The sequence below is a fragment of the Triturus cristatus genome, chromosome 1_2 (assembly GCF_964204655.1).
Source record: "Triturus cristatus chromosome 1_2, aTriCri1.1, whole genome shotgun sequence".
In the NCBI taxonomy this organism is placed as follows: Eukaryota; Metazoa; Chordata; class Amphibia; order Caudata; family Salamandridae; genus Triturus; species Triturus cristatus.
The window spans coordinates 779,020,688-779,044,620 of NC_140580.1; the positions used below are offsets into that span (position 1 = coordinate 779,020,688).

Sequence of the window (23,933 nt, forward strand, 5' to 3'; positions counted from 1 at the left end):
CTCCTGGCAATGGCTCTCTGCCAGTTTTTGAATGCTGGATTAAGAAACTGTCTGCCCGCTGAAACCTGGAGAAGGCAATTATTGTACCCCGCTTTACAGAAGGTGTTGTCTACTATGGAGCTTCCCTCTGGATGCTCCCTCTAAAGTTCATGGAAAGGTGCTGCAGAACCGCTCCCAAGAGCCTGTGGCCGATGGAGTCCTCCTTTTCTTGAAAAGTTGAGTTGGCACAAGTTGGCATGCTCTGCTTAGACAGGGTAAAAAAGGTTTGCCAAAAGGTTTGGCATTATTATAGCATTGATCAATCTCCCACCTCATAGAGGTGTCCAGGAAGGTATTCCGCTGTCTCAATGATGTGGTGAGCTACGCAGTACTGCTATAACTCCTTTGCGATCTTGTTGAGCATCTTCAACCTCATAGCCCCCAGATGATTGATATATATATATCACTCTGCAGAGATATTGTCCATTTTGAGAAGGTCACAGCATTGTGCCCTCACTCTGGTCCAGCATTTGATTGTAAATGAGCCCGATAGGTCCTCCAAACAGTTAAAGTGTAAGTGTCTTTTCTGAATCGACCACTTTCCTCCGGTGGAAGATTTGCCACACCTGGTACCCCTGCCTGATTTGCTCTCCTCGTACCCAATGATTAAAAAAAAAAGGTTCGCAACCACTAAGAAAAAGGGGAACCCCTAAATGAATAAAGGTAGAGCAGTAGGGGATAAATCAACACTACTTGAACAAGAAAAGAATCTGCTGTACCTATATACTTCAACTGAACGCAATTAAGTCAATTTATAAAACGTCCACTCTTGCTAGACCAAGCACATAAATTTGAACAGGAATCAGATTGTGACATTATTATTTTTGTTTTTATTTTCAAATTATTTAGAAAATATCATAAATGTATAAATCATATATTGGAAAAATATTCAATTCACAAAATTCATTAGAATCCAACAGACCATGAATCCCATGGACAATTTTAGACACAGATCATTCATACATCCTCACTCTCAAATAGATCCATTCAAACCATAACAACACACTAAACATTCACCCTAAAAACATGGAAAGTTATAATTCAAAAGCCCAAGGTAACTTGCTTATCTCATTTTTGTCCCAAAGGGGAAGAGAATTGATGAACTGTTAATGATTTATAGCTAAAGAGATTCAAAAGAGAAAAGAAACAATTCTTTTTCCTCCCTTTTTTGTTTAAATATATACAGGACAAAAAAAGCCTAAATATGTCTATGTAGTTAACATCAGTGCAATATGAAACTAAGGAACAAATCAATTCAAGACGCCGACGCGCGTTTCGGTGTAACACCCCCTTTCCCGGGGTACCAAAAAAAAAAAGGTTTGCATCTGAATATGGTCCTGCTGTTGCATGCTTCCACGCTTGCAAGCCACCATCTTATCTTTCACCCCGGGAAAGAAACTTAATGAGTAGGAGAGGCCCCATCTGAGATGATACCTTAACTCTCTGAAGAGACTAGTAATTCAGAGAGCACGCCAGAATTGCTTGAACTGCTGAGGAAAGGAGGCCCTCTATCCTCTCTATCTGGTGTAGGGATGTACTGGACTTGCTGACGGTCTTCCATGTTCAAGTCTTATCTGGAACATTTTCTTTAAATACAGGCTGATGGTAGTCTGTATTGAATCTGACAAACCCTAAGAAGGTGAGGGTTTGGGAAGGTTTCATTACCAATTTCTCAGTGACGAATCCAAGTTCCTTGAGCAATGATTATGTGAGGAGAAGGCAGTACTGTAGTCTTTATCTTGACTGATCTATGAGGAGGATGTTGTCCAACTATACCGAGTCCTCAGGAACACCACACCTGGCTTCAGGATTTTCCTGAAGCATTATGTTGCTAAAGAATGGCCAAAACTCGTAGAATTGGTCCTTCCAGATGAATTGCAGAAACCTGGGGTGAGGATTGAAAATTGGAACCCAAGGTAAGCATCCTTAAGGTCTGAGGAATGTCAGCCAGTCTGCTAGACGCAAGATATCTCGAATGAGATGAATCCCCTCCATCAGTACAAAATCTTCATTACTCATAATTATCTATACATATGAGGAGAAAATGAGGTGTACGTATCTTGGTGCTGGAGCTGAAAAGGAGGATGAACAGGAGGCTTTTGGTCTCTTACAAGGGTTACACCTTACAACAGAAAGGCTGACCTAGCTTACGTTTTTTTTCCACTAATTAGAAAAAAAAATAGTACGTTACTAATCCACAGGCTTTTGGATTAGAATAAGGAACATGCATAATCCTCGCTTCCAGTTTCAGATTTACAATTATATGCTGAATTGCTTAAGCATCAACAGTGTGTTCGGTTTTCTTAATTTAACAATCTGCAATCCTTAAATAATTATTTTCTGTTTCTTGTAGCAGGTAGTTGGAAATATATGCAGCATGAAGAAGATATTTTGTGTTCTGAGAGGTTTTCACCTTATTTGTTACTACTCGCCAGAAGAAATTGATGCTAAACTAGAGCCTTTATTAAAAATTCCTGTTAACAAGGTAAGCTTATTTGGAGTCCAGTTGGTTGGTTGTTTTTATCAAATAGATGTCTATCTGGTTAACCCTGTTGTGACATTAAATGGACAAATTTGTTCTGATTGTTTTATAGAGCAATGGAGTAGATCCATTGGTTAAAGTAGACTGTGGACTCGCACATGGCTGTGGACCATCCAGAGCTATTCCTAATCCAGAAAGTATTCAGAAGTTTGATTTATTTTTTTTTAAATGTATTTCTTGCTGTTTTGTAGCTCAGAGGCATTTTTAGATGGAGGTTGTTAAATGAAAGACAAATTCCTTCACAGCTCCCTTTTCTCTGAAAACAGAGGGACCATGACATGGGGATTGTTATGTCCCACTCCACGTGCTGCCCATTTCTTACTGCAAAGGAAAAAGTATGGACGACTTGAGCAAAGCCAATCCGCTATCTAATCTGGAGACAAACACTCTGCATTGCTAACATATGCATATGTTGACGGATCTAGATCCCCTAATTGGACCACATTCTAGAGGACAGAAGAGAGTAGGACAAAACCATTTTGCATAGATGATGTGCACCTCCTCTGTTGATGCAACCGTGGATGATGCAAGTGCTGGCTTTCGAGAGCAGTGAGCGATTGGTACCTTTTGTTGGCAAGATTGGCTAAGAAGCACCTCCTTCCAGCCACATTTGCAGTGCAGATTGCTGCATGTTCCCTTCAAATGGGAACGCTATTTAGGTTCCATGGTGAGAATGAATTGTAGTACAGGATCATCTAGTTTTAATGCCAGCAGCCATTTCCTGGCTCAAGAGGTCACAGTCGTAACCATCTCACAGAGGCCGTATCAAAACCCACAGCTGCAGAAGCCAACCTACTGGTATAGCACAGATCTCAATAAATATACAGGTATTCCAGTTATGAGGCGATACAAGAGATCCTGTTGTATTTGTTTTGTCTGTGAATCTTTTTATTTAAATTTTGTATAAAAAGTAATACTTCTCGTTGATTGCTTAACAAGTCAGCGAGTAAGCCACCACATTGATATAAGTGAAACTGTTCTAACAATCTTCAGCACAGTGCTTTTGGGTGACATCGTTCAATAAATGATCCAGGATGCAATAGAAGCCAACATTTGTACAAATTTATATAACATGTAATGCCACCACCGCTCCAAGGAATGCTATGGCAGCCTTTCCGCCAATTCTGAAAAGGTGTAATAAGCATTCAACAAGTAGCGGTTCCAGGCCCCTGTCATGCGAGCCACAGTACATAACCCTCCTCTGGGTAAGGAGGCACTCTCTGACCCTGCCCCCACCACACACAATCCTCCTCTGGCTAGGGGCCTTCACCCGCCCCTCTGTCACAAAGTCCAGTGCCTTCCACCTGGGAGCCAGCATGGTGCCGAGGATGCCGCTGCAAATGGCCCTGTACAGTGGCTTCCATTTGGCTGCAAAGCATAAAGTGGTACCATTCGTATTGTAAGACAATTGTTCCATGGCTGAAATTGTCCATAGCTTGTAGTGTAGTGCCAATGGGAGAACGGTGGAGTATTCTTCCAGTAGATATCTATCCTGAGTTTAGCCACCCCCAAGCACTGCAGAACCATATACCAATCACTTTTAGACATTTCTAATTCAGTTGGGCGTAGACCTAGTAGTGCTTCTGGAGCTGGATGTATTGTATTACCTAAAATCTCCTTAAACAGGCCTGCCGCTCCCTCCAAAAAAGGGGGGAACTCGGGGACTCTCCTGCCAAATGTGCATCACATCCCCTCTAATCCTGCATCATCTCCAGCAGTTGGGATTCACATTGGCAAACATTTGGTCCACGCGGAGAGAATATATTGCCAGTCATACCATAATTTATAAGGAGTCTCCCTACTCAAGAAGGGTGTTGAAGACGAGTAAATATCTCTGCTCAACCATTCCCACTGTTCTTGTGATATCTGCTTTGTCTAACACCTGTTCCCACTCCTTATGTGGCCAGGTCTGAGGGGCTTCCTGTGGAAGAGTCTGCTATAAGTTGGACATAGTCACTCTAGAGCCCACTAGCTTAGAAAATAAAGATTTAAATGTGGTCTTGCAGCGTGTGGCCCTTAAACGAATTGCAGCATTCGTGACCCAGTGTCGGAACTGTGCATATTGTAATTGGTCCCTTCCAGAGAGGCCAAAATCAGATTTGCATGTACCCTAATAACTCCCTCCATCCTCTGAATGTAGTGCCGTCTGCCGTAGGGGTATAGTCAGTATTTTAATGAATGGGAGTGTACAGTGAGGGATAGTCTAATAGGTCTCTGGCTTCTATTTAAATGTCCCAGACTTGAAGTGTTGTTGCAACTGCCGTACAAAGGTATGCATGCAGAGGCCTGAGCTTTTTGTCCAGCCGGAACAGCTCTCAAAGAAGCCCTTGGACCATGGCATGGTCCATATGCCTCCAGTTCTTCTGTGAGTTCCCCTTGGACCATTCCACCTCTTTCCTCAATTGGGAAGCCTCAGGTTATCTCTGGCAAGGCCAACCTGTCTGGCCTTCTGCTTAGCATTGCGAGTCTTGGGAGACTATGGGCACCTTTCCCCTCTAGACTAATTGTGTTATTTGTAATTGTATTTGCTTAGTGTAGCCCCAAACTGGGCCTGAAAAATGTGTAATAAGCAAGGGCAAAAACTATCTTGATGGCGTTTATCCTGCCTATCCACAAGATGATCAAACGGCCGCAAGAGTCCAAGTCCCGGCGGATCATAGCTAACAGTGAGGGGGTATTAAGAATGGAAAAGGTACCCTGGGCTCCCTCCTTGTGATCCACAACCCAAATAATTGATGGATTTCTTGGGCAGCAGAAAGGGGGAGGTCCCTGTGCAGGGAAGCCACCTCCCTAGCTAGCAGGGTTAAGCTAAGAATCTCACATTTATCATAGTTCATTTTATATCCAGAAATCAACTCGATATCCTGCAGAAGAGCCATGACCACAGAGAGGGAAGATCGTGTGGCCTCCATAATCGGCAGTACGTCATCGGCATACAGGGAGAGTTTATAAATTTGGTCTTAGAATTGAATCACCTCCTCTTGCTGACAGACGTAAGCCAGGGGCTCTATGAAGAGGGCACACCGGAGCAGAGCAGTGGACACCACTGCCTAGTGCCCCTGTATACCCTGAAAACCCAAGAAGTCTGGCCATTGACTGCATAGTTGTAAGAAATCATAGTTAAGAAGTTGGCCATTGCATAGCCCATTTTCTGAAAAACTGGACGCAAGAAGGACCAGTCCGCCTTTGTCGAAGCTTTTTCTGCATCAGTGACAACAAATTCACTGGGATGTTCTCTTCAGCCTGATTGATAGTAGCCCTTATGGTATCATGTTGCTTTTTTACAAAACTGCTTTGATCCAGATGTTCCACGTAGGGGGGGGGGGGGGGGGGGGACCTCATTGAGGCATATAGCCAGGATTGTAGTATATGATTTTTGCTCTGCTATTTAAAAGTTCAATGAGGCTGTAAGAGGCACACTTTTGTGGCACTTTGCCTGGTTTCGGGAAGAATAAATTTACTGCTTCTCCCACCTTGGTGGGAGTCTTATATTCCAGCTCTGCTCCGTGATAAAACAGGGTCAGGGGCTTGATTGCCTCCTTCACCACCTCTTGCTACATAGGGCTCTCCAGGTTATCTCTCTGGGCCCTGGTAGTATACTTTATTTAGATATAAAAATATCCTTAAAAGAACACCTCAAAATTACGACAGCAATACACATTTTTAAAAACTTCAAATTGCAATAAAAGCTTCACTGATATATCAATGGTAAAAGGAATTAGTGTGCAAAATGCAATGACAAGCATAACGTTTAAAATACATTTGGTTTCAAGTATTTGACAACGACCGTAAATGCAATCCAATATTTCATAAAATGACAACCGATTGTGCAAAGCGTCAGTCAGATAAAAGTAGTGTTAACAACATTTGAACAATTACACGATGAAATGAAATAGCCCTTAAAGAAAGCATAAAAACATACCAAACCGTTACTGCTTGAGAGTGCGGTAAGCATATCGTAAAAATGTTGTAAAAGCAATATTTAGACCTGTGTTTTCTGGCGTTAAAGCTGCAATAATTGCTTGTCTACACGTTCGGATTCCCAGCCTATTCCACTCAATTTTCAATTTGCGTCTACGTTGTGTCATAAAAGATGGACAAAGACATACTATATGCTCCAGGGTTTCTGGAGACATACCGCACCCTCTGCACATTACATCCTCTGACAAACGGCGCCAGGCGGGCAGATCTTTTAGAAATTGCCAATCGCCCAGTCTGGCAGCCATAAAGCTGGTTTTTAGATGCAAGGAGTAAGTGCAAGAAGGTAGGATGCGGGGGATAACCGACCATACGATGTCATTGTTGCCCAAGCATGTCTGCGTTTGGAAAATTGGGCTTTATCAATGATCAGGGACCTCATTCGAGTGCATTTCTTAATGCTAGTTTTAAATACTGATTTACTGGGGTTGAGGTCGCATAGTGCACCTGCAGACATTTCTTGGATCGAATCCTTAAAAAGACGACTGTAAGAGCCGCGTGGATTTTTCTGGAAAATATCCAACCAAATTAAGGACTCCAATGAACCTGTGTTTGCTTGTCTCAATTTGTGGCACAGGTTTAAATACATTCCCGTGGCTGAAATTTCATAGTTTAATAGACCCAATTCGAGTCTGATCTGTGCAGCAGAGGCTGATTTGGGCAAGTGGAGGATTTTTTTGTAGAGTTTCGTCACATGTTGGTTAAAAGAGGAATTTAATTTCCCCCTAAAAATCTCAACATCATAAGTCCGTGTAGGCCCTATTTTTGCTCTCATAACTTCCAGTAATGGGGACAAGCTTGGGCCAGACAAATTTCTTGAGAGCTTGCAAAAATTCACCTGCAGGTTCATGGCTTTTACTGAAATGACCTTACGCTGTTTGTTGAAGTTGCCCCTGGAGTCAAAATTGACCCCAAGATATTTGTAAGTGTTTCCTATTGTAAGACTAGAGTTGTTAAACAGCCAACCTCCTCCACTGTAAAGTTTTCTACCAAAAATGACCTCTTGTTTTTTTTTTTACGTTAACCTCCAACCCATTCATGGTGGTGTAGATTTCTAATTTGTTTAGTAGCCTTTGCAGCCCTACCCGTGTCAAACTGAACAGGACCAGGTCATCGGCATATAAAAGATTGCTTATCGGTACACCTCCCATCTTAGGCGAATGGCTGCTTGTTTCTTCGAGGGAGGATGGCAGATCAGCTAGGAACAAATTGAAAAGAAGGGGGGCCAGCACACATCCCTGTTTGATCCCTCTAGTTGTCTTGATTTTCCGAGAGAGATGTGTGCCAGTCCCCAACTTCACCTGTACCCACGTGCCCGAATGAAGTTGGATGATCGCATCCAGAAGGTTGTCCGGAATCCCCCATTTTTTTAGCTTCTCCCATAGAGCAGCCCTTGGTACCCGATCAAATGCAGCTTTAAAATCTATAAAACAACAAAAAACCATCCTCGATGTGACTAAAGCTTTGTTGACAATAATAGACAGCGACAGTAAATTGGTCATAGTACCGGAGTTAGCAGTGAAGCCAGTTTGGGTCATTGGAATCAGATTGTTCTGCTCTACCCAATATCTCAGTTCCTCCAATAGTGTTCCTGCAAAAAACTTGGCTTCAATATCTAACAGAGCTATTAGTCTGTAGTTATTTGGAGAGGCATGGGAGCCAGACTTGTAGATCGGATGGAGTATTGCCCCTCGCCATGAATCCGGTCTGGTTGAACTTGTCAGTGCACAGTTGAAAAGATTGGTTAGGTATCTCCACCATAGATCAATGTTTGTTTTAAACAAGGACTGTGGTAGGCCATTTGGACCCGGAGCGCCATCAGATCTTGCTTTTAGTAGTACTTTGGTGACCATTTCTTGAGTGACTTGTAGGTCTTCACTTCGTGGGTCCAAGCAGGCCATGGAGCTACTCCTGATCGATTGTGGGTTGGTTGTCGGTTGTTTAGGAACAGATAAAACTGTAGACGCAGAGACCTCTGCGGCCCTAAAATGGTCAGTCAGATAGGCAGACCAAACAGCTTCTGCAATATTTGCTGACCCAGATCTAGAGGAGCTAGAATTTTGGCGATTAATTAGGGCCCAGAATCTTTTAGAGTTGCAGCTTTTACTCTCCCATAAAAGTTTGCACCAAAATTGGGCTAGGTGGCGCCGTTTATCAGTTCGTATTGCCTCCCTGAGTAATTTTTGGTTAGCTTTATACCCATTCAAGATCTCGTTGTTTCCTGGGGACGTCTTGAGAATCCGCAGAGTTTTGTCTCTAGATTTCTTCAATGCCCTTGTTTGACTGGAAATTTGAAACTGGCGGCTGAAATGAGCCTTGTGAGCATGTTGTCCAGATGGAAAACGGCTTGTCAATTGGGAGCAGAAGGACGACCACGTGCCAGTGGAGAAGACCGCTGCGTCAGTGCTTTCTGTTATAAATACCAAACCTGCTTCCATGATATTTGGGCTGATGTCGTCATTCCATCTTAACCGTTTTAGGTTTTCTGTATAAATTCCTGGGCATGTCCTTGAAGCAGGTACTCTGGCTGTATATTTAGGGTGATGACTTGGGGACGGTGGTCACTTTCTGATCGAGGAAGAATGCTATAGTTGGTCAGGTGATGGAACTGCGCTAAATTACAAATTGTGTAATCTAAGTAGGAGCATTTGCTGCCATTTGACCAGGACCAGTTGGGAGGAGTATCGTTCGTAGATCTGCCATTCATTACCAGGAAACCTATACTTAAGAATTGCAGCACACAGAGCTCACCAAGGCCACAATACACTTGGTTTGGGGGTTTGGACTGTGCCTTGACTTCCGAGGTTGTAAATGTAAAAAGTCCTTCGTAATCGATAGAGTTGCCCTGAAAACAATTAGTGTTGAAGTCACCAGTAATAATGTAATCTGAATTGGGATAGTCCACCACCAGGGCACACACGATTTTCATTAGACGCGTTAGGTGGGCCTTTTTTGATCGGGTGTTAGGATTAATATACACATTTAGGAGTAAAAGAGAACGCTGTTTGTTCCATGCACTAATTTTAACACCAAGAAACCAGTCTTCATCCAGGTTCAGTAACTCAATCGGGCCTTTTAGGTTATTTGAAACATAGGTCGACAGACCACCTTTAGGGTGGCCATAGCGACAGGATCTGATTGCCGGTTTCCAAAATTCAATGAAACCAATAACTGGGCTGGTTTGAGAAGCCCAGGTTTCCTGAAGGGCAATTAAGTCATGACCAAAAATAAAAGAATGGATCTCTGAATTTGTGATTTTCTGAGGGAGACCACTAATGTTCCATGAACATAGGGTGAGCAAGGACTGCGACTGGGGGGACGGAATAATTGAGGAAGGATATAGGAGGAGATCTGATTGAACCTGGGCTACGAGATGTTTATCACGTGGTCAATCTGATATATTACGAGACAGGGTGGCTGGTAGCCAACCCCAGTCAAAAATGTTATCGAAATTCAGAGGATTAAGCCGTCCATCTTCAGTCGATTGTAATGATCCTAAGGCGTTTTTAAGGATTGAGTATGGCCTATTTTTCCCCCCAGGTCTATGGCTAGCCGGACTTAGCAGGGTAGAAGACTGTTGGGATAACACTGTAGGGTATCCTGGCATGGAATAGGGGTAGATTTTGATACCCAATTTCCGAAATGTGACCTTTTGATCTAAGGATAGTCGTACCCAAGTGGTGGACTTGAAGGACACCACGGTTACCTCTGAGGGTTGAGTACCCCTTGGGGGGGAGAAATTCAATTGACTCGATATCATCCGAGATCAAAGTCTCAAAACCCGGAACACTGTTTACTAATTTAATTATATTTGATCTGTTAAGTATGTCCTGCCGACCTTTTGATTTGTATTCGGGGGCGAGGAGAATTTTTAGGTACTGTGTGTCACTGTTAGCGGAGTCAGCGATCCGGATTAAGTTGGGCTGTGAGGATTTGGCACTTGGGGGGTCTAAGTGTGCTCTCTGATGAGATTGGGGAAGGTCCCGTGTGCCTTGCCCGGATGTCCGAGAATCTTTCAATAAAGTTGATGTATCTGGGCCCTGGTAATTTGAGGGAGTTGAGTATCTTAGGTGTGCCGCTTGCTTGCGCACAAAACAGTAATCCCCAGAATATAACAATGAAAGCAGCAACACTCTTTGCGCTTTACTGCATTATCGTTTAGTTTAATTCCAGTGGTAGTGAGTATTTCACAAAATCCCTTTTTCTACCACACAGCAGCTTTGCTAACTGCATGCCTACAGTGTCGCCCTCAACATAGAAACTGTTAATAATAATGTATTGCAAAAGGTCGAGATCTGCTTTGTTTCTTTAGTACATGAAAAGTTACCCACTGGCAGTGAGTAGCTTTTGTACGTTCCTCAGTGTGGGGTTCTTCGTCCCAACCCATTTCAGTACTTTTATTTCTTGTTCAAGTTTCCTTCCCTCTAAGTTTTGGAGGTGCTAAAGGTTACCGTGAAATGGCCCGGGATTACTTCCTTAAAGGCTTTCCAAACACTCCGCAAGGGCACCTCACCTCCCTCATTCGTCTAAAATATTCATCAATAGGTTGGACGGTTTCTTCACACGTCATGGGGTTCCTAAGCAACAAATGACGTAGGTGCCAGCTGCTCTAAAAATCCCTGCCCCTAATCACCAGACGCACACACTGTTGCTCCTATTTGTGCCTCCCTGACTTCAGGATGGAGTGAAATGCTGACTAATACATAGTCAATGCGAGAATGTGTCCTATGGACATGTGAATAGCACATATATTCAGACTAGATGGGTGTAACTCGCCACGTGTTTCGAAGGCCTAACTCCACCTGAGTATCTTTTAACAGTTTTAAAAAGGTGCGCTTCCCTATCTTTCTGAGGGTTCCATGCTTCATTAAAATCCCTGGTGAGAATAATTTGCCCCTTTGCCACCCTAGAAAGGACTTACAGGAATTGCAGAAGATGTGCATCGTGGTAAACATTTGGGGCATATAGTGTGGCTTACATAACCAAACGGTCCTGAAGTGGCCCAATCAGGATTAAGTACTGTTCCTCTTTATCAAGCATAGTTTTCAAAATCCTAAAGGGAAGATTACACCTGAGAAAGAGGGCCACCCCCTGCTGCTTATTGGATGCAGAGGCAAAAAAATCTGTGGGATAGGCTGTGTCAGAATCTCCCCTTGTCCTCTTTTAATCAGTGGATGTCCTATAGGCATATAATGTTATATAATGCATATAATTTATGTTTACATAAGGTCCATCTTCTGGTCTCTAAGAGCTCTCCAAACATCCCCCCTCATATTAGAGGCAGTAAGACCTATGATATTAAGGTTAGTAATGGTTATGACATTAAAGCGAGTGAGGTGTCTGATGTAAGCAAAAGAGTAGACTGGATAGCACTGTAGGTAAACACCAATCTTCTATTTTCTTAATCCATGATATATAAATATAAACATAACAAAATTGATGTAGAAAATAGTGCAAGCCCAAACGACCTGCGTAATTGTGAACAGGGGCTGAATATAGCATCTGTGGCTGCTTTGGGGTTTCTCTGGAGAAAAGAGGTGGGTTGGGGACTCAGGGGAAATAGGAACCTGATCTCTCCCAGCATCTTAGCCCTCAGACACGGGTGACCTCTCCCAAGGCCCAGTCTATGGCCAAAGGAAGGTTGCTTGGTCCTATCCTCACCCCCATTCTAGGGCATCCAACTGTACATTATTGCCTCGTACTGTCCCTAGAACCTTGCTTGTTGGTCCCATCTCATCAGCATCGGAATGCAGGCTTACAAGCGGACTGTTGCAAACCAAGAGCCTGCCATCTGGCATTAATGTTGACTAAGGACTCTGAAAGCTGCCAGCTAGAACAGGCCCTGTCGTGAGGAGGCATGGCCCTTCGGGTATTTCCAACCAGCCTAGTCTATCCTACTCAAAAAAGCATCAGACTAATTCTTACATTGTGAGGTGACCAGCGTACCCCCTGGTTGAACTCCCAGAAAGTGAAAGCCTGTGTCCTCTCTGTGACTTGTTGTTAGTCACCTCCCAGTTCGAAAGAGAGGACAAAGCGATAGATCCAGGGATACATAATGCCAAATTTTTGCAGTCGTAGTGACCATTTGGAATTCTCCTTTCCGCTATAGGGTAGCCTGTGCAACATCCTGTTAAATGGAACATCTATGATCTTGAAAGGAAACATCCTTCTTTTCCGAGTAGTAGTAAAACTTGGCCAAAATTTCTCTTGTCTGTCGAAATGCAACTCACCATGTCTGTCTTGAACAACCTCTGAAAGCAAGGCTGTTATGAAAGCATCCAAGTTAGATCCCGAAACCTCCTCATTCAGACTGCAAGTTTTCCCTACGGGAATAGTTTTCCAAATCTTCCAGCTTGCCAAAGGCCAACTTCAGTTGACGATCCACTTTGGAAGTGAGAGAAGATGTGGGTGCGTGCTGTTCCTCATAAGTTTCAAGCCTGATTTCAGCATCAAGAATTCATTGGCTGATTGAGTCAATGTCCATGCTAATTGATCTCCTAACATAGAGGTATCTTATAGCCTTACCTATTTAGTCACACTCTAATTGAATTTGCTTTCAAAACCAATGACCCTGTGGTGTTTGACCCTCACATTCCTTGTTGGTGTCATGCTTCATCACTGGGTCTCATCCCAGTCCCTATTAACCGGGTTGGGCTCAACCGGTTTCCAGGCAGAATAGGATAGGATGAGGATTTATAAAGCGCACTAAAACTCGAAGGTGCTGCGTGGTAGAAAGGAAGAGAGGAGAAAGACGGACTGCTGACTAAACTGAAAAAAGCCAAGTCTTCAGCACTTTTTTTAACACCGGAAGCAATTCTCCTATGGAAATCGAGGAAGGTAGGGTATTCCAAAGTTGTGCAGCCGCCACCGAGAAGGAAATGACGCCCCATCTGGCTTTGCGGACTCTGGGGATGATCAATTTTCTCTGGGAGGAAGATCTCAAAACCCTCCCAGGCATGTACCATTTAAACATTGATTTAAGCTGCTGCGAACCTTTGATATGCAGGGCCTTGTGAACCATGCACAGTACTTTGAAAAGGATTTGCTTCTTAATAGGGAGCCAGAGTAGAGTACGAAGCCTTTCCTTTGCTGAGTGCCATTTATGTATATTAAGGATCAGCCTGGCAGCCGCGTTTTGTTCAATCTGAAGCCTGTGCTAATATTCAGGTACAATGCATTACAATAGTCAAGCCGGGAGGTAACTAGTACAGTGATCGTGGGCCGATGGAGTGCTGATGGAATATACAGGAGCACCTTTCTGAGAGTCTTCAAAATGTAAGAGCCAGTGTTGACAGTGCGGCTGACCTGAGATTCAAAGGTCAGGCCCACGTAAAAAATAACCCCCAAGTTTTTAACTGTCTTGGCGGGAACCGGAAGTGGACTGCAATCTCCTGGCCACCAGGCATTCGACCAGATTGAGGTCTGAGGACCAAAAACTAGGACCTCAGTTTTTTCTGCATTGAACTTAAGGGAGTTGTTCTGCATCCATCTGATGATACTGGCCATGCACTGGTTAAATTTCCCAGCGACAGACTGCATATCATGAAAGATGGAAACCATGATCTGGGTGTCGTCAGCGTAGGAAATAACCTGGAACCAAAAAGATCTGATCAGCTTAGCTAACGGGGACATATACACATTAAAGAGGGTGGGGCTCAGGGATGAGCCCTGAGGAATTCCACAGGGTAGGCTGAATGCCTTGGATCTAAACCCCCCACAGCTAACCGCATTGGTTCTCTCTGCCAGGAAGGAATGGAGAACCTGCAGGGCCTTACCCGAGATTCCCACCTCTTTCAGACGTTGAACCATCCGAGTGGGAGAAACCGTGTCAAACGCCGGCGACAGACAAAGCATAATCAGCACTGCCGAGCCACCCTGGTTGACCTGCATGCAGATGTAATCAGTGGCAGCAATAAGGGTGGATTCGGTGCTTTAGTCTGCACGAAAACCGTTTTGAGACTGATCTAGAAGCTCATGGGAATCCAAGTGGTTCATCAACTCAATGTTGATTAACTTCTCTAGGATCTTTGCAGGGACAGGAAGAAGGAAGATAGGGCGAAGACTTTTCAGTTCAGAGGGGTCAGTGTTGGGTTTCTTGAGCAGGGGTGTAACAATTGCCTCCTTCCACGCGTCCAGATAACAACCGGAACAGAGTATGTTGTTAAACACCCTGCATAGAAAGTCTGCAATCTGGTTGGGGACCATCTTGAGAGTGAGGGGCGAGCAAGGGTCAGAGGAAGAGCCGGACTTGAGGCTCATAAGAAGCAGCACTATAGATATTAGTCTCAACGGTGTATTCTGCAGATTTAGATAAATACCTAAAGGTCACCTTGGTATCTATTTATCTGGGTGGCTTTGGTATGGTTAAAAACGTGTTTTTTGGGAGGGGTGTTTGTAGAGAATTAATTTTCTTTACACCTTAGTAGTCCATCATGAAGTTTCAGTCCTCATGGGTTTGCCACTCAACATCTGGGGCTTTCATCCGGATTCTTTTGTAGGTGCGCTGTAATTTCTAAATGTTGCATCCTAATTGGTCAGAGTCTCCATAATACAGAAAGACAACATGTAACCTAAAACTTGAAACGGTCTTTGGTTGCTTGAGTTTAGTTTCAGAAATGACCAGACTTGGCAGTTCATGCTGGACTGTTCCCATTGGAGCAAATTTAAGACTGATTTGCTTAGGGCTGGGTATAATCTGAGCTAGCATGTTGGGTTGTGAGATTCAATGTCTTTGATTGCCAGTAGTTACTTGTTGCAAGCATACTCCCATCACCTTTTGTGTGTTTGATGTACTGCCTTAAGTGGCCTAGGGTATGGCCAGACATGGGGTTACAAGCTTACTGTGCCACTGGAACCAAGCTACACCCGACTGACGAGCCCCAAACAAGAACAATTGGTTTGAATGCTAACCCAGAGATTTCTGGTGGTTAGACTTATTCCAAGCCTCCTCCCATCACCTTTTGTGTTTGAAAGCAAATTCAGTCAGTGAGTAACAGAATAGATAGTTTAAAGGATGCTATTATGTGAGGATTGTTAAATAGGTAGAGGGAGGAAGTATCTTGTATCCCAGTAAATCTCTCTCCCATCCACAGAACAACCAACAGTCAGGCTGATCAGTGTTGTGGCATAAGGGCCATCGTGTAGATGCGGGATGTTTCGGGACCAAAACATTACGGGGTCCCTTTCCTTTTCATAAAGCCTCACAACTGTGTTGGCGCTGCATTCAGGCTGGATATCAGATCACCTCGGGTGCCATTTTGTAATCTGCACCATCTGATTCCTGCAGCGCAGAGTCGCGAGCCAAGATCCTACAGCGTTCTCTGGGTTTAATATGTCCAAATCCCGCGCCATCTACAGCCAGGCTGTAGACCACCACACAACTTTATCTCATGTGCCGTAGCACTCTGCTCACAGCTCACCTATGCCATACCCTATATGCCTTCTGGCATCACCGCTGCATCAAAGGTGACATTAGTTCAACAGGGGCCCACGATTGATCTGCCCCTTCTTCGGGGGGGGGGGGGGGGGGGGGGAAGCTGCAGCCTCTATTGGGCGGTGTGGCTTGGACTGTTAACACAGGCATTGCAGTACGCAGTGCCCCACCCGAGGATTCCCCCACAGTGTCTCACCTCTCCTCCTGACCGGCCAAAGACCAGAGACCATTTTGCATTCAGCAGCCACTCAAGACCAATCCTTCTAGGTCCCGATGCCATCTCTAATGGCAGAGGTTTTAACCTCCATTTTAGAAATGGGGGTCTCTAGTTGCCAATGGTTTGCATCTTTGTCCAAATAGGGACCCTTCTTCCTAGTCAGGGTAGGGGGGGGGGGCTGAACACTTCTAAAATAACTCCTGCTCACCCCCTTGGTACCTTGGCACAAGCAGACAGGCTTATCTCAGAGGCAGTGTGTAAAGCATTTGCACATAACCTACAGTGAAAACTACAAAAGTACACCACACCAGTTTAGAAAAATAGCCAATATTTTTATATATCCAAAACAAGAACAAAACCATAAAAATCCAACATACAGTACTTACAAAAATATATACTTTGCAAGATATCCTCAAAATTGCAGAAATGTCTAAAAAAACAGTTCTTAAGAGTCAGTAGCTCTGTCCGGGGCTACCGCATTGCTGAAAACAGTCTAACAGTTCCATCCAAGCGCGTCGGCACGGACCAGCAAAAGCTTGGACAGACTCATGAACAGTACCTTTCTCGTTGCAGCGGGCACGTTGGTGCGAGCCGATCGTGGCATGGAAATGAAATGGAAGCAGTGCAGGGTGCGGTGCCCTCACGATGCACTTCAGGCAGCGGGCGAGGTGATGATCCTACAGACTGTGTCAGTGAGACCAAGGCTTATGGTGCAGGACGAGGCGGTGCTGGCCGGTTACGGTGCAAGTGACCGAGCCGGTAAGCGGGAGCTGGCGTTGGTCGGCCCAGGCGTCTGTGTGTGACAATGTAGTGTGTCGTGAAACTTACGAGCGCTGCCCCAGGCACGATGCGGTCACAGGTGTCAGTCCTCAACAGTGTCGGTGAGACCAGGATGACGAAGTGAAGCGAGGCGGTGCAGAGTGCGGTGCCCACAGGTCACGGTGCAAGCAGCGGCTCGGTGGCGGCAGCGTCGGTCGTCGGTGAGACCAAGGTTACGGTGTGAGATGCGGACGGAGCCCTCTGCGGTGCCGTCAGGACACAGAACCAGCGATGGAGTCGGTGACCATGTCGGTTGTGTTTCCCTTCTCTGTGGGAAATGAAACCGCGGTTCTCCAGAAGCTGAACCCAGAGGTTGGTTAAGTCTTTGCAGTCACTGAGACTTCAGAACAGGCGGCAAGCTGAACTTCAAGCCCTTGGAGACACTCAGCACAAGTAAAGAAAGTTCAGTCTAGTCCTTTCACTGCCCAGGGCAGAAGCAGCAGCTGCAGGCCAACCCATCAAAGCAACAACACAGCAAAGGGGCAGTACTCCTCCTGGCGGTTCTTCCAGCTCTTCTTCTTGGCTGGTTCCTTGATTCCAGCGAGTTCTAAAATGTTGGTGTCTGGGCCCCAATATTTATACTCAATCACTTTGTTCTCTCCGGCAGAGTGTCTGTGCTTAGTCCAAACCAGTTCTGTCCCCTTTGGCCCAGCTTCCTGGCAGTAGGTGGAGACAGCATTGTCCAAGGCAGGCCAGGCCCATTCTGGTGCAAGGAAATCTTCTCCCACTACTCTTAAGGAAACCCAGGTCTATTCAAACCAGCTCTGACTCATCCAGGAAAGGCAGGACCCCCCTCTCAGTGGCTGTCTAGGGAGAATGCACATCCCCAGCCCCTTTCACTCCAAAGCCAGACAGTCAATCCACAAACCCAGTAGAGGCTGACCGGATGGCTAATCAAGAAAATACCTACTTTCTAAAAGTGGTATTTTCAAACACAGATCATGAAAATCATCTTTACTAAAAGATGCGTTTTTACATTCTGAGTCCAGGCATACTAAACTCAATTTCCCTATCTCATCCGAATGGGCAGTTATGCTTATAAGATGTTATAGGTAAAACTCCCATTCTTTCCTATGGGATAGATAGCCTTGCAGTGGTGAAAAACGAAATACACTGTAATTCACCACCAGGACATGTCTCACACACCAGTACATGTCCTACCTTTAAAGTACAGAGCACCCTGCCCACAGGAGTACATTGGGCCTACCTTAGGGGTAGCTTATATGTAAGAAAAGGGAAGGTTAGAGCCTGTCAAGTGGAGCACTTGTCAGGTCGACATGGCAGTTACAAACTGCGTACTGACCCTGCAGGGCATGTCTGAGATACTTTTTCAGGGCTGCTCATGTGGGTGGCACAATCAGTGCTGCAGGCCAACTAATAGCATTTGATTTACAGGCCCTGGCACACTCAGTGCACTTTACTAAGGGTTTACCAGTAAATCAAATGTGCCAATCATGAAAACACCAATCCATCATAATTTACAACAAGAGCACTTGCACTTTAACACTGAACAGCAGTGAGAGAGTGCGCAGAGACACTAAACCAGAAAACACATAGCCAAAAGCAGGAAGTCAGAAAGCAAAAAGACTGGGGAAAGATGCCAAAAGATGCCAAGTCTAACACTCAATCAGAAGGCTCAGTACCCAAGGAGAGTAGTGGAGGTAGGTATCATTATATGCAGGCCATGCAGGCAGCTGAGGCGGAAAGCATTCTGCTAGTTCGCCATCATGGTCATGCCCCCCTTCTTTGGTAGTTTAAAGAGATGGGGCCCTATCTTGGACCCAGATTAATTGAATACATTGTTCACTCTTCCAGAAGTCCTTCAAATGATCATTCTAAAAAAAAAAACATCAAGAAAACCAATTGGGGAAACTGCTGCCTTGATTCCAAGATCTTTCATCTTCATTCAGACTCATGCCTGCCTGCACAATTGAAGAGCTTTTTTTCATGCCAAGACATAATTGCAATCATCTTATATAGAAGACTTTGAAGGTTCAGCAGTCTCCTGTTCCTAATTCACTGCCCTTGGGGCAAGAACATTTTCTTTTATAAGGTCACATGCCATATTTTCTCTTCATGAAAGTCTTGTTCTTCCTTGACATAACGTGGCCCTATATACATGTAGCAGAAAAGACCACCGCCACGAACATTTTTGTCATCATACGTTTTAATTGGCGCGTATTAGTGTTTGTTTTGGATACTTTCCATATATGAATGGTTAAGTACATGTTCTTTGCATTCTTGCTCTTTTCTTGGGGTATGAAAAGTAGCAAATAGTTAATAGTGGTTTTAGAATAGCCTCTGCCTAAACATTGTGTTCTTATCCTTTATTTGTTATGTGTTAATATTTTGTGCTTCACTGTCCCCTTCACCTCTTAGCAGCCTAAGCCGTACATTTGCCTACTCTAGAGAAAGACCTGCCAGGGCATCGTGGAGAGCCTTCGTTTCACTGCGATTTGAGCATAATGGAGTCTGAGGGTTCTAAAAGCTCTGATACAGCTCGCTAAGCTTTCATCTTCTATTGCCTGTTGCTTATTCTTGCTCACTTTGGCGACAGGCTGTGTAGCTGGTGATTTGAGGTATTTCCTTGATATTCTTTATAGCCCATGTCCTTGTGAGTGGAGAATGAGAAGTTCAGCAAGTTGAGCAGTGATTTCTCGGCCCCTTTGCATAGAGGTTTAACCAATCCATACTTCTATTTTATTCTCCAGTCATTGGACTCACCCTTATTTGAGCTTCCTACCAGAATTAAACAATTCCTCTTCTTCGCTTCCTAAGGAGGCATGGGTGGGACTCCTTCTAAAGCATTATCTTCAAGGTTGACTGGTCCAGGAAAATCCCCTTCACGTTATTTTGTTCAGAAACATCTTTGACTATATTAGACTCCAATTTTCGTACTACTATCTTAAGGGCATGACATTATTCATTGCTTTTGAACCTGTTAGTCTGGGAAAGAGGTGGTATCCTCCATATCAGCCTATGACCACTCTTCTTAACTGCTTGTTTAAGGAACAGAGGCTTGCTTATGTAAATCAGTCTGCTGAAAACGTCCTGTTCCAGAGACCATATGTTGCATCCATAAGATCATAAAATAAAATGCCGAAATTGTGATACTTTGCTTTTGACCAGATATTCATCAACTTGTTTAGCTTGTTGGTTGTAGAAAGCTGGCTTTTTATGTAGTGTAAAAAAATGAGGTACAATATGTAGAAAGTCCAGACAACTCTTATTGGCTCACAGGGCTTAAATAAAAAATTCCAAGTGCTCTGTTTTGTGGTAGTGTAGGCAAGCTGTTTAGGCTTATCAAAGGGTAGTGGTAAGCATTTGTTAAAGACAGAATCAATAAATGAGACACACACTCGTGGAGAAACCAATTTTAGAAAAATAACAGGTATTTTTTGTATATATACTTTTTTTAATACTAAGAGCTTCATAATAGAGTAAGTAATTTTCAAGTTATTAGTAGGAGCAGGGTCAAGACTGATTTGCATATGGCGGGGTCCAAACTGAGGTGGCAGGGTGGGCAATAAACGATGGATTAAACTCAGATCTGTTGACTCAGGGTTAATGTTTGCATTGTTCAGCATTCCGTTCTTCATCTGTTCTATTTGGTTTTGTTGCCTTAAGTGGGAAGGGTATGCGCAGACGTGGCTTCCCTGCTTATTGTGCCACTGGATTCATGCTAGCCTGGCTGATATGGGGTGATGCCCCGAAACCAGTCCTAAGATGCTTATGTTCGAGGCATATGAGCTGCAGATTATACACTGTGCATAGATCGCCATCTGGTGTTGGGCCCTGATGTTTGCAGTTTGTTTTTCCTCTTGGAAAGTCTTTGGAAGTCACGAGTTCGGTGACTCCTCCTTTGGATCGTATTGCGCATGGGCTTCGGCTCCATCCTCCGATTGTTTTTTTCCGCCATCGGGCTCGGATGTAATAATTCGCGCTCCGGTTCCGAACTTCCCAGTTCACCGATCGACGCACAAATCCTCGCTCATCGAGCTTCTTCAAAGATATAAATCATCTTACTCATCTTCTCTTCGGCACTTCTTCGATTCCGGTGGTTGACGGTGGCCTTCGGGCCTATTCCGGCTCCGGTCTCGGCTGATGGAAAGAACTACCTTCAAGAAGTGCCCTCGATGTGGGTCCAAGTTTCCCCACACCGATCTCCATGAGGTGTGCAACCTCTGCCTCTCCCCAGAACACGAGGCCCGAGACTGTCCCGCCTGCAAGTCTTTTCGCTCAAAGAAGACCATTCGAGATCGACTGGCTAGACGCAACATGGCGCACTCCTCGACCTCCGCTCAAGTCGACATCTTCGGGGACGACGTCGAAGCTCCGGGACAGAAGGACATCGAACAGGAGGACGACTACCTCGTCAGCGCTTCCGAGGCCGACGACTCAGATGTGGAGGACATCACCCCGGCGCAGCGGGTCGTGAGTACAATTCCCCCTCCCATGCCCTGCCGATACCGAAAAAGGCTTCGGTCACACCTTCGCCTCCGGGCCTAGGCAAGACCAAGGACACTGCTTCTCACACCCCACCTTCGGGCCCGCTAAAGAAGCCTATTAGGCCTTCCGGCAGCTCGGGCTCGAGCCAGCCGACCACCGGTGCCGAGAAACACCCTTCGGCACCGAAGAAAAAATCGGCCTCCACCTCCACACCGAACCCGGCGCCGAAGCTTTCGGGGTTGAAACCTGCCCCTCTGGCGCCGACCAAACATCACAAGACCCTCGGCACCGCCACTGCCGTACCGAGACCTTCTTCGGCACCGACCAAAAAAACGGAGGTTCCAAGGAAGCACGGCTTCGACAAACCTAAAAAGCCGTCGGCCCCGAAACCTTTAGCGCCGACCGAACAACCAGTGTCACAGGAGCTTTTCACACCGGATCCTTTGCAAAAAACCCTCACCAAGGATCCAAAGACTGGACACTTGACATGGTCTTCAAAAAAGAGACACTTGGACAAGCCAGCTCCACCTCCAAAAAGAAAGGACATTGCTACCTCTCCTTTCAGGGTGCCTTCCCCACCTCCTCCTCCTCCTCCACCCTCTCCACCTCCACCCCCTCCACTTATCGTTCCCCCACCTTGTCTCCTGTCCCAGACGATTTGGGGGGCCCTTACTATGATCCAGCAGATGTGCCACAAGATCCCACCCCTACTGGATCTCCAGACCCATGGGATGATTATAACAATCCGGACATCCCAGATGTCCCACAGGATGACCTTTATCCATCTAGGCCATCCCCTCCTGAAGATTCCTTGGGTTTTCACCATTTGTTACAACGGGCGGCACACTACCACGGGGTGGAGGTACATACTGACCCAGTGGAGGAGGATTTTCTCCTCGACACCTTTGACGATACACATAGGTCCACTGCCATTCTACCTATGTTAAAGGGCGTAATTAAATTTGCCCCTGAGGTTTTTAAAGACCCAGTCAGGGCCAGGGTCCTAAACCCTCGGATAGAGAAGAAATACAAAGCCGCCCCCACAGACCCTTCTTACATTAAAGGCCCTGCACCATTAGATTCCCTAGTGGTATCTACAGCTAGGAAGCGCTCAAATTCTCAGGCGTCAGGCGAGGCGCCCCCACCTGACAGAGTCCAAGCTCCTAGATGCGTCAGGGAAGCGCACTGCGTCACAAGCGGCCAATATCTGGCGTATTGCCAATATGCAAGCACTGTTGGCCCGTTACGACAGGGCGCATTATGATGAGTTAGAGACCATCATGCACCATCTCCCTGAAAAGTACAAGACTAGGGCTAACGAACTTATTCAAGAGGGAAAAACAATAACCAATACCTCGATACGATGTGCCCTAGATGCAGCAGATACAGCCTCCAGGGCCATAAACACCAGTGTCCTTCTCCGTCGCCATGCCTGGCTCAGGGTTTCAGGGTTTAAACCAGAGGTTCAAGCCTCTATATTAAATCACCCATTCGACCAAGATCATCTATTTGGCCCCAAAGTAGACGAAGCCCTCGAAAAAATGAAAAAAGATACAGACACAGCGAAATCTATGGGAGCCCTACAAACGCAGACTCCCAGGCGCTCCTTTCGCCGTTCTACCTTTCGGGGCACGGGCAGAGGCTACTCCTCGGACAGTGCATCCACGTCCTATAAATCCCCTCCTCAATCTACCTTCACGAAGGGTTATCAAAGAGGCGGATACAGAGGCAATAATAATAAGGGCAGAGGCAAAATAAATACCGCCCGCTCTGCCACACCTCCTGCCCAATGACTTTCCCCCGCTCCCTCCAGACCATCCCACTCCGGTCGGAGGCAGACTACAACATTTCCTTCACGTCTGGGAGACAATCACCTCAGACAGATGGGTGACACAAATTATTCAGTCAGGTTATTGCCTAGAATTAACATCAACACCCCCCAACATTCCACCCAGGCACCGCCCTATGTCGCAAGAACATACTGCGCTACTAACACAAGAGGTGATCTCCCTCCTGCAAAAAGGAGCAATAGAGCAGGTCCCCATAAATCAACAAAATTTAGGGGTCTACTCCCTGTACTTTCTAATTCCAAAGACAGACGAGACCCTATGACCCATCTTAGATCTCAGACCTCTAAACACCTACATTCATTCAGACCATTTTCACATGGTAACCCTCCAACAGGTTCTTCCACTCTCCCAGAACGATTTTCTCACCACTCTGGACTTGAAAGACGCGTACTTTCACATCCCAGTACACCAGTCTCACTGAAAGTACCTCAGGTTTGTGGTAGACGGACAACACTACCAGTTCAAGGTGCTCCCATTCGGGGTAACAGCACCAAGGGTTTTCACCAAGTGCCTGGCAGTAGTGGCTGCACACCTCAGAAGACAGCACATTCACGTCTTCCCCTATCTGGACGATTGACTGATAAAAGCCACGTCCTACCAACAATG

The 23,933-nt window shown here is 45.3% G+C and overlaps 1 protein-coding gene across 1 annotated transcript in view; it reads left to right on the plus strand.

The window, feature by feature from the left end:
* RTKN2 (rhotekin 2) overlaps positions 1 to 23,933 on the plus strand; it is a 237,501-nt gene that overhangs the window by 150,253 nt on the left and 63,315 nt on the right. Inside the window, exon 9 of the mRNA XM_085608786.1 lies at positions 2,393 to 2,524. Coding sequence (XP_085464912.1) covers positions 2,393 to 2,524 — 132 coding nt within the window. The remainder of the gene's footprint in view (positions 1 to 2,392; positions 2,525 to 23,933) is intronic.